Genomic DNA, 11,683 nt, shown 5'->3' on the forward strand with positions numbered 1-11,683 from the left:
TTAAATAGGTCGTATGCTACGAATATCGCGACTCGCATACTTGACGGGAAGACAGACAGCGCTGTATAGGGTTGGTTTTCCGGTACATCTGACTACTTATGACATCATTACAAAGCCAGCAACATTCCTCTAATGCAAAATCCACAGTGGATTTGTGGATTTCTGCACTGGAGTCACAATTATGTTTTTGCAGTAGACCTGTTTTAAACGGCAAGTAGTCCAGAAGGCCTTATTCTGGTTACCCGTGCCATGCTGAAAGGTCATGTTACTTTTTTTTTCAGATTACCAAGAGAGTAACATTGGAGAGTTCTGAAATATGAGGCTTGTGCTAGAAAACGTATTTCCCAAATCATGTGCTATTTAGAAAATGCTTTATTTTAACTATAAAGTGTGTAGATTTTCAACATTACAAAATTATCTCAGATTTTAATTTTAATAACACACGTGGTAATATGTAAACAATGAAAATTTACCTCGAAATTGACATGCCCTTATTTTGAAAAGTGCATATCTGTATGCTGCCGGAAACCGCCCTTATTGAGGCTTGTTTACACGGGAAGTGCAAACGATTTAAGCGGGCCAACTGCGACGCAAAAGAAAAAAAAAAAGTACGCAATATTCATAAGGTGAATCATGAATTATACAAACATACGTTTTTTAGAATAACAAAAATATTAAAAGAATTTTTAAATCACGTTTACGTTGAACAAAGTAACATCCACAAGTAGAAATAAGAGCTGCAACAGAAATTTTATAATTTTAGGCAGTGTTTATTAATCTGTTACATTTTTATTCCCTAAAACATAAACTGTTAAAATCAACTGATCTGTGTGGACATAATTTCCAGTATGTTTCAACATCTTAAATAATTCAGAAATTAATTTGATCAAACCAATGTACATAACAATTACACACAAACAAGATAAAATTCTCAGGGATTCTACATTCACACAATAACAGCACAGCCTTTGTACACTGGAAGATGCTGGCTGATAGAAACAAAAAAAGTCCATCTCCATTCTTGGTTCCATTTAAAGTCCTTGAAGTTTACTGCAAATAAAATCAACAAAATTAAATCAGGCTAGCAATAACAACCTTAGTTTCACATGTGCAACACTTACAGGCAGAACATTCTTGGATTGCATCAACATCTATCAACCAGTGGTACTTTCTATATGGAATAAGTAATATGGTAAAACACCTGCAAATAATGTAAACAAACTGCTCAAAGTCTGACATTTTCATTTCTTAGTTTTATGTTTCTGTCTCAGCAGACTAATACATTTTAAAACAAATGCCTGCATTGTATATACAATGTTTCATATTAAAACGGGAAAGAATATCTGCTGGCAAAAAATTAGAAATGAATGGCACACCTGTCTTCCACAGTTCTGTTGGAAGGGTAGTACACCTTAAAAGTGAACCCACTTCTTGGGAAGGAACCCTTGAAGAAAAAACATGTGATTCTTTCACATGAAATGCTGCTGGCAACTTCAGGGTCATACAGTCCCAGTCAAAAGTTTGGACACACCTGATTAAGATAATAGGAAACTGGCATTCAAAGACATTTTGATCTAAAGTCTTATGCATAAATGCTTGAAATTTGTTTCTTAGACAAATATAAATAATGAAGGTGATGCCTATGTATGAATTTCTTTCAAAAAATGTTAATTTTTAAAAATATTTCTGCCTATTTTTGAAAAATCTAAAATATAAGATTGATTTGTTTATATCACTTTTTGTGTTATTTTATAGTTTTTATGTCTTTACTATTATTTTAAAATGTGGAAAATAGTAAAAATAAAAAAAGAAAAGTGTCTCCAAACTTTTGTCTGGTACTATATAAATAGGATATTTAGTTTGCAGGCACTGCATTTTAACAGTGTCAAAAGAGACCAAAGCCTTCTGCTTTGTGTTCATGTGGATGCTGATGTGTACAAAAGGACTGCAGTGTTTTACCGGGTTAATGCAGAGGCAGTCGGTGTTGGAGATGTTGAACGGGTCGTATTTGTCAGCAAACACGATCACGTCCGGCACAGGGTACACCCTCAGGGCATAGTCGTAGGCCCAGAAAACCGGGCTGACGTACAGTGGCAGGGGGGTCAGGTGACCCTGGGACAAGATGGTCTTCACAAACTGGCAACAAAGAAAAAGGCTGGTGTGAACAAGATTAAAAAAAAAACACTCAAGACGTTTTCTCCAGGGTGAGGATGGCAGTCAAGCTGTGAGACAGTTGTCTAGGGACAACTAGACACTACAAGCCAGTTATTGAGAAGAATTTTTTCCCCCACTCTCATGAGCCTGAGTCTTCAAGGCCAGCCCAGATTTTTATACTATATTAATAATTATATATCATTTATATAACTAAAATGGTCAATATTAGTTTAGCATGAAAGTGCCAATGACAAGGCTACAAGACTTTGGTCCTGCAGGGCCACAACCCAGATATTTTCCTGCACCCTTTTAACCAGTAACACCAATATCATCAAATAGGACCTTCGGGGAAGCAAAATGGTTTCAATCAAAACAATCTTATTCACTGATGTCAACTTAGATTTGGAAGAGGTGCTGCACAGATCTGTCAATATTTATGTTTTGTACGTAATTAGTGTACAACATCAGCCTATTGACATGCAAATCAATGGATCTGCACAGCGCCTACTCTACATTGCAGCCTTTGAAAAAGTACCGATTATTTGAATTAGGTTGTTAAATGGCTGGGTAAACCTTAAACCTCCAAGTACACTCACCCTGAGTAGCCTTGGCCTATGGTATTCTCCACTGACAATGGCTAACTTGGGACGCTGAACTCACATGGTTGGGTATATCCAGATTGCTGCTTGGCAGGCGCACGCAGTTTCTGCACATTTTGTTCACCAGGTCCTCTCTGATCACCACAATCTCCTGAGTGCAGTACTGGATCCTAACAAGATGGGTGAAAGGTAGTCCAGAAGTCTCAGAGTCTCATGTTGACAGTGTCACTCATACCATACCGTGTTGTGGTTGAAAACCTTTTAAGAACATAATAGATAACACACCCTGAAGCAGGTTGCAAGGTACAGCTCAATAAAGCAGAAAGGAAGAAATGGTACAAAGTTGTACACACAAAATCCATTAGACTACAATATGCTAATGTTTTCAGCAACCTTGACATCATAAGGCTACCCAGGCAGAACAGTAATATGAAACCAAGAGGCAGGAGGTACCTGCATGGGTTGGTGGTGAAAACAGAGAATGGAACTTTCTGTCTGAACTCCTCTGTGATGTAGTCAGCCAGGGGGGGTCTAGAGGAATAAAGTCTTTTTACATAGGAGCCAACACTTCCAATCTCCAAGCCAGACACTTAACTTAATGGCCTATCCAGAAGAAAGGCCACTTCCCGCTTATCCCTGATGATAAAAGTAAATGTTGCATGACATCAAAGTTATCTCTTCTTCTCTCGCTCTAGGCACCACTTTGACAAAAGGAGGCAGTAATTGGAGTGCTGCTGCTGTCTAACTGAGATAATGACACTTATTTAATTATCTGCTGGGAGAAATAATAGAATGTTTCAAAACATACAACAAAAAACTAATGAGGTTTAACGAAGGGAGTGAATACAAAAACCAACAGCACAAGAAGACACTGCATTACATAGTGGAACCTGACCCCTTCTAAATATACATAACTAACCTATATCAGTTACAGTAGGTTCGCAATCTTAGCAGCTCCAAATAAAACACAGTGTTGCAGGATTACATCTACTCTTTGGAACTGGTAGAAAAAAAATCCAAGATAAACTGCCAGTGAATTTTTCTTGTGTGGTACATCGGCCAGCACTGTCACATTGTCTTTTGCAGCAACCGATCCAATTCAAAAGCAAGTATTTACACTGAAGAAGTTGAATGTGTTAGTGAGGTGTCGCGATCTAACCCTTGCAACACTCCTGTGGCCTCTGTCCCCACCTGGGTAAGATTGTACAGGGGCCGGGGTCTTCAGGGCCTGGGACAAACACGAAGCGACTGCTGCAGTGTCAAAAAAGGAACGTTTGTCAGAGACGATAAAAATGCGAACTGCCAGCATAGCGCAATGGCTTTTGTTTAATCAATCATCTATAACAAAGCAAATGTTAGAAAACAAAATTGATGAGCCTTTAAAACAAATGCAAAAACTGATAAGATTGTGAAGCCTGAGGCTTGACAGCATGTTGCATTAGTAGTTATATAAGGCGTTTATGGGTCTTGGGTGAATGACTATTATTTTGAGTGACTATTTAACACTGAGGACAGAAACTTGCCCTCTGTATTGTCTTTTATTTCTTTACGGAATGTCACAAAAGTGAAAAAAACTGAACAGCCGTGTGTCTCCCTGAGAACTGCAGTATAGCTCAATGACTCAGGAAGAAAGAAATGTGATGACATTAGACTCCTGCCAGTTGCATTCAAGTCAGTACAAACATGCATATTTTAACACAAATGTTTCATGATAAAAAAAACACTTGTCAATTCGGCTGATTGTTTTATATGCCTACATCTGTTATTGTTCGATTTTATCTATTTATTACTTACATTGAAATGAAAAAGCCATTTATGAGGGCATTCAATGAGTTCCCCCCAAAAAAAACCACACATCTAATTATCTTTTGGTGGTGTTGAGCCAAATGAAACACACAAAGTCAGGACACATGCTGAGATGCTACGGTATTCCCTATGGCTAAAATGCTTCACATAGACAAATCCAGGCGTGCAGATTACAGACAGTGTGGGAGCAGCAGACTGCCATGGTGCACAGACTCATTGCCTCAGATGTAATAACAACACTCAGGACAACTCACCTGCTGTGGATGCTAGGGTATTCACAGATCAGATCTGCTAGCACCTTCAAAGACTCTGGAGGGATAGGGAATACAAAGTACAAACATACAAAACAAAAAGGCAGCTGAAGCACATTTTTCAAGAAGTAACACCATTCCATCATAAAAGTGCCTTTCACTGAGGTGGGGTCTCACCTTTGAGGGATTTGATTTGGTTTTTGCCATATGGAGCAGAGGAGAAGTTCCCACAAAAGATGAAGCAGGTGGGAGGCATGGCTGAGTATCCTACACAGAAGACAAGAACAGGATCGATGTCACTAACTAGGTCATGCCTACCAGGGAAAATGGAGCAATAACTTGCTGTAGCCATGATCTACTGGGAAGACATACATTTACAGCCATTTTACCCATCCTCAGACAAACTGCATGCAAGTTTGTGACATCAAATAGAGTGTACTAGAAGCAGTAACACTATCATGCTTTCAGAAACATCAAGAAGCCTTAAGTAGTTGGTGGGTACTCTGGAGTCTGGACTTAAAGGGATAAAGGAAGATTGTCATATTTTTGCTAGTGTCCAGCCCCATGCAGAGGGCATTTTGGCACAGGAGCATGTAATCTGGTGGGTGGATCTTTGTGAATACAAATCGAAACTGGGCGTGCTAGTTCCTGACACCATTTGGCTGTGCTTTCACAAGTAATCTGTTTTTGTCGTGACCAAGCACAACAGAAAATCTCCTCTCCAATACAAATCAAATCTTCCTCTCCAAATCAAACCTTCGGAGTTTACACGACTTGCTACACAGGGAATAATCCTGACCAGCAGATGACAGTACTGCACATGGGAATACACACACACACACACACACACACACACACACGCTCCTCCTTGACCTGTATGCAGGGCCACGAATAGAAGAACGCCGCACTATCATACAAAGCATCCAGTATACCTGGTAGGGAGAAGGTAGGTAAGTGCACGCAGAAGCCCTGAAAGTGATAGTGAGGATCTGCACCTGAAAACATGGTGTGGATCTTCTCCAGAACCTCCACGCTGTCCAGCCACAAGTCCGAGACGAAGACAAACATGGCATCTTCATTCTCCTCCTCCAGCTGCCGTAGCTTGGCCGAAGCCTTCACTGAAGTAGACGAGGGACCACCAAAGAAGTTTATGTCCCCATAGTAGGCCCTGCGGATGGTAAGGACATGAACCCACTTTCACCTTGAACACATCAACCATCCCTGCAGGAAAACAGGCAGAGCAAGTCAGTGTGTGCTAAGCCCTTATTACCTTTCTTTCTGAAGGGGTACTTCCACACTTAACAAGAAAGGGATTACACCACTTCAGATAGGTGTGGTCAAAGGCCTTTCAATTTTGAAGCACAGAAATACCTATCCAATACATGAGTGAGGCTTTATAAATCCCACAATGGGAGGTGCTATCATGTGTTATCAGTGACACAACAAATCAAATTATTTTGCTGCACAACTTGTCACTGGTTCACACAAGTTCATATCAGTGACTGACAGTGCATGGTAGCCCACCATATTTGGGTTCAAGAAGCCACACCCTCCCATCACTACTATCCACCTGTTGCCATGGAGAATGTGTTCACTCATTCTTGTAAGTGTTCGTGTCTAGGGAGACATGTAACCTCTGTGAAGCGGCTGTCATTGCCTCTCAGAACAACTTAGTACTGAAACAGGTGGTGGCAGGATGGCAGTGACTGTCCCAGAGGGAGCTCTATCTCACATAATCCGACATCATGAGGAACAGGATGTCACCAGCAGAGGATCAGCAGCTGACCTTGTGGTAGTGGAGGGCTCTGTAGGTGGGAAGCCAAAGGCGTTGATGTGGAAAACTGAGTCCTCATACCAACCTGTCAGAGAAGGGGAGAGAGGTGGCTGTGACGATAGCTGTCATAAATATTTGCTATGTTGTGCGGAGCATAGCAGCACAAGAGAGCCTCCTTCCTTCCTGTGACAGCTAAGCACATGAAATGGAGAAAATATCTTTTTTCATCCCAAAAAAAAAAAAGCCCCATAACACACAGCCACATAAAACAGGACTCCAGCCAACCTGTGCATGATTTATTAGGGATCTACCCTTGATCCCAACCCAACCCAGTCCATCCTACTTTTGACCCCAACCCAACTCTAAAACAACTAAATACAGTAACTGGTTACAGTAGTTGATATCATCAAGATCCTTTAGTTAATAAATCCCAAATGTCTACAACTTATCCTATTGGAACTAAGGCTGAGAAGTATGAGACTGATACAATCATAATACTATCATAATACTTTTGACTTTTATGATCCAAAACCATCACATGCAATAAGGCTGTAGCTTACACCAAGTGATGGGACCAGCATGTGAAATAGTACTAAGGGAAACATCCCAGATGGGTCAGGTCTCATACCAAACCTAAACAGGGAGAATATAACGAAGCTGATAACTGTTGGATAGGCTACCACAATGGGCTGTGTTACCTACAGTCCACAAGGGGTCATATTAGTTTAAGAAAACTCAGGCAGTGAAAAATTCTGACTCCGCCTAACAGAACTGGAGACTGAGTAGGGGGATGTCACATCTGTGGACAGCATCCCTCGGATGAGTTGCTCTTTTGGACAGAAATGGCTCAGCAGCCAGCACCCACTGACAAGCACTGTAGCTATGAGTATCCCAGCCAGCATAAACTTTTCAAACTAACTACAAGGTCTTCATCATATGGTACGAAAACAGGACACTGGTTTTAAATACCGGTGCTGTAGACTTAAAAGAATGGATTTTTTTAACTCACCTTCTGCCAGGACAAAACATGACTCTGTGTACAGACCACTGTGGAACTGGTGAACACGGGGTTAAGGAATACATTTCTGTAAAAATGACTGCCCGCTAAAGGTCAGAGACATTTCTCCTTCAAGTTCCATACGAAACCCCTGTAACTGGAACCCCTACTAATTAAGAGGGAATCACTGCATCTTTAATTAAGTGTAAGGGGGTGCTGGAGGATCCAGCTGTTTCTGCTGAAGTCACACCAAGGGGGGATGGTGGTAACGTCTCCCTCACCTGCTCCCTGATGCAATTCCACACATCAATATTTCACGAGGCTCACAGACCAGCTTTGTGCCAAACAGGAACTCAGATGACAGGCTTTGAGGCTTATGCCTTTCTGACAGCTCACACTCCAAGTCAGTTTCACAAGGATATGGCTTTGGAAATGTTCAGCTGCACTGTTCCACTGGGGTCCTCCAAGTAGAATTTGCCCTGAGGAAGAGAGAGAAAACACAGCAGTGAGTCTACGTGACTCAGCTCCATGGGGACACTGGGGGCAGGGGGGAAGAGCAGCAGAAACAGAAAGTGGCAGGAATTCTACAGCTTCATCATAGCGCTACAATGTCTGCACAAAACCATGTGACCATGCGAGCACTGAGCCATGCAAAGCCAAGAGGAATCAGTGCCAAAATTCCTCTGGGCTAATCTACTATACCCAGGGAAAAGGAAAGGTTAGCAGACATGCATGAATTTAAACGACAAATAAGAAATACTAGAAATACATCCAAGTTGGACAGCATTTCAAAACCTTTCTAATATTTAACTGCATTTCAAAAAGGCATAGCTTAGCCTCCCTGTTGCACGGGAGAGGGTCATTCCTCACTGGTTTAGGGACCCAGTGTTTATCCCTCTTACCTCTTTTAGCTGTGTTATCATCCCCAGCACGATCACCTCCCCAACCTTTGCTGTGCTCCCCAGCAAAGCCTCCACTGTCTTCAGCTGCAAATCACACCATTCACAACAGCAATTATCATTTTTCATTTGGCATCATGCCTCTGCTTTGACAGAAGCAGGAGCTACAAAAGGTGTGTAGCACCTATTTATGTGGGTGTATTGTAGGGTATGCTGTAGTTTTATTGTAGGGTATGTCATACTGCACTTATGTATCGAAGCATGTACTCGCTGGTTAAGGGGCTGTGTGTTTGACTGTGGTCAATTGTGTCCTGTATGTACAGTCCTTCATGCTACTTTATTAGATGCACTTTCACTCTGGACAACAGCCTCTGCTAAATGACTAAATTTAAATGCAATGTTGCGTATGGAGTGAAGTCAACAGAAGGGCGAGCAGTTCCCACCTGAAATTTGTTTCGACTTTCCTCCTGCACTGATCCAATCACGGGAGGGGTGAAGAGCTCATGTCTGTGTGTTCGCTACGGAAACAGGGGACGGGACATGAATTCAGAAACCTGAGCTATAGCCAGGTGAGATGCATTCTGACATCCCATTAAGGAGGCATGTTGTTCCTTAAGAAGAAGAAAGGAAGGACACAGGTGAGGAGCTGGAGAAAGAGGACAAGCTCAGACAGGGATGGGAGGAGTGGGGGCAAGGTATTGACCTGCTGCAGGATGGTGTAGCGCTCCCTGAACAGCTCTGCCTTGTCCCTGGCAGTGCCACAGAGACTTGGGGTTGGGTGACTGGTCATGGAGATTCTGTAAATGAAGAACATTCTTCATCTCTATAGTAGGGTTCTCACACAAAATAATGCTTAACAATTTCTCCAAATTCTAAGGCATTAGCAGAGAATCGAACACTACTATATCCATATCATGGCTGAGATATTCAAGAAGACAATTCAGATGCAGATCTGACACTGTTCGTCCAAGTGGTACCAAAAACTTAATGCTGGACAGCCATTTACAGCTTTACAGGTCAGCGGCATGCCCATCTATCAGGTTACACATGGACAGGGTGAGCTATAGTTTTGTTACCATAAATATACTGGCACCAACCCATGTGGCCCCTGAGGAGGAAACCAGATTCAACCGCCACAACACAAGCTCGACTGTTTTGGTGTCTGCAGTCAGTGTACTCACGGGACAAACTTCTTCCTCTCAGAGCTGTAGATGTACCTCGGCACATTGAATGCTCCAATAATGTTGAAGACATTGTCTCTGAAAATAAGCAGTACAGCATCACCACTCAACTAGGACTCCAATGAGATAATGTTGTAGGTAGATACAGCACAGGCAGAGCGACCATGTAAAAACAGTCACTGTTTACTGGACTCACATGGTTTCATCACATGACTGGCTGCACTCCTGAACAGCTGTCTCCACCACAGACAGCTCAATCATACTTGAGGACACTGTGGACAAGCATTGGATTAAACAGTTGAAACATACAGGAGACCGCTATGAGAATGTGACGCAGCATAAAATGGCTAAAGAGAGTGTGTGTTTGTGACCTAAACAATTATGAGAGAGGCAAAGGATCTGCCTTTAATTATGTGCTGCTTTGTACTTGTACCCCAGTAGAGCAGCAGCAAAGCCTACCCAGGCAAATTTAAGGAAGACTGTCTCTGTAACTTACATGGCTGCTTCTCCACTGCATCTAGCACCTTCTCAATTACATCATCCAGATCCACAGGGCTCACGGACTCCAAAACCTCCACCAGATACCTGCTGGCTTCGCTGCATAAAAGGAATCACCACTGTAGTCATCATCATTGTCACCCTTTCAGTTAATGCTACAGATAACATCGGTGCATAATTTAGTTTCTTGAACAAAAAAAATTCATGGTTCCATTCAGTCAAACAGCTATATGTGTAGCATACACAGCAATCATAGAGCTACAGCAATCACTTCATTCAAAGACATCATTTCAGAACAGACACTTTGTAGATCTACTGATGTCTTCTGGATGGGACAGCAGTCACTTCTGAAAAAACTGATTATTGATTAGATTTGTATGAAGATCAGTGGATGTAAACAGAGGCTGGTTTAAACGAATACTGGTTGGATTACTAAATGTGCAGCTTGACTGTTTTAAATTTCCACTATCCACTTATTATCTGAACGCATTAACACTGCCATCAGCAGATACCAGTGGAGTTACTGATAACTAGATTGCGTTATATGGGAGTGCCAGAGTAGAGAATGAAATGTGAAGAGCTGCTTTAAACATCCACTAAATGTTATATGTCATTAATGGCAGCATTAACTGTTCGTGGTATTATCTGGAATTCTGGATGGTGTCATGATAGAACTAACGGATTCACACAACATAAAGACGTCCAGTATTAACTTCTTACTTTATATCGTGACTAAAATCATCAGCGCACCCAGATGAAATCAAAATCAGTAGAGCGCACTGATACATTCATACAATAACAACATGAGCTAGCGAATGGATACCAGTCGCTGTCCAGAAACAGAACGTAACTTGTGCGGCTAGTCAAATATGCAGCCAGCTAAATATCCTCTGACGAGTTTAACATTAGGCTTCTATTTGTAGCATTAAAGGTGACATCTCCCTGTCCGTGTCATCTAGCTAGATACATCCCGCCAACTGAGAGGGAGCTAATGTTAGCTAGCCAACGAAAATCACTGCAACACCTTCAAGGAAATTCGTGAACACATAGCTACGGGTTTACTGGTGCACTCATTTCTATGTGTATAAAAAAGCCTAACTTACGGGCGAAGTATTAGCCCCCGCATTTTGAAGCCAGCAGCCACTTTCGTCTTCACTTTTCGACTCTCCATGTTTCAACAGTTGGCGCTAAATTACACTTCCGTTTGCTTCACTGCTTGCCCGAGATGACTTCCCCCAACAGCAGAAGAGACCGATAAGGATACCAGTAACCATACTGCGTTCTCTTGGAAGAAGTTCCTGTTATTACGTGCAGTATCATTTACTTAAAGAGTTCCTGTATCAGAAATACCCTCTGTAGGATCTTCGGTTAGAATTTCAGATCTCGTCATTTGTCATTGCAGAGAATCCTCAGGAAGTTTTCATGGTCCCGTAGCCCGTCTTTTTTTGCACTCATGGAAAACTTGGAAATGCGATTTCACATGTTATTTTCGTGTATAAATGTTATGTATATAGATTAGCCAGT

General features: G+C 41.7%; 1 protein-coding gene across 1 annotated transcript; it reads right to left on the bottom strand.

Annotated features, from left to right (window-relative positions):
* Window positions 1-984: 984 nt before the first annotated feature.
* pole2 (polymerase (DNA directed), epsilon 2) lies at window positions 985-11,332 on the bottom strand. Its single transcript, XM_036542852.1, has 19 exons — window positions 11,263-11,332; window positions 10,158-10,258; window positions 9,858-9,933; window positions 9,662-9,739; window positions 9,184-9,277; window positions 8,924-8,998; window positions 8,484-8,567; window positions 8,004-8,060; window positions 7,594-7,642; window positions 6,597-6,669; window positions 5,806-5,978; window positions 4,988-5,077; window positions 4,814-4,868; window positions 3,945-4,004; window positions 3,207-3,284; window positions 2,815-2,923; window positions 1,960-2,136; window positions 1,377-1,444; window positions 985-1,050 (listed from the first exon to the last, which is right to left on the bottom strand). The coding sequence occupies exons 1-19, from the start codon at window positions 11,328-11,330 to the stop codon at window positions 1,032-1,034; spliced, it is 1,584 nt and encodes a 527-aa protein (XP_036398745.1). The 5' UTR covers window positions 11,331-11,332; the 3' UTR covers window positions 985-1,031.
* Between the last annotated feature and the right edge of the window lie 351 nt (window positions 11,333-11,683).

This window comes from Megalops cyprinoides, chromosome 12 (assembly GCF_013368585.1).
Source record: "Megalops cyprinoides isolate fMegCyp1 chromosome 12, fMegCyp1.pri, whole genome shotgun sequence".
Classification (NCBI taxonomy): domain Eukaryota; kingdom Metazoa; phylum Chordata; class Actinopteri; order Elopiformes; family Megalopidae; genus Megalops; species Megalops cyprinoides.

Bases quoted from the DNA above. Each gene is read 5' to 3' on its own strand.
- pole2 (XM_036542852.1), bottom strand. From the start codon at position 11,330: ATGGAGAGTCGAAAAGTGAAGACGAAAGTGGCTGCTGGCTTCAAAATG. The intron at 9,934-10,157 runs GTAAGTTACAGA...GCTTGTCCACAG, and splicing joins TGCAGTGGAGAAGCAGCCAT to TGTCCTCAAGTATGATTGAG. The intron at 5,979-6,596 runs GTCAGCTGCTGA...TACCATCCGCAG, and splicing joins GAGCCCTCCACTACCACAAG to GGCCTACTATGGGGACATAA.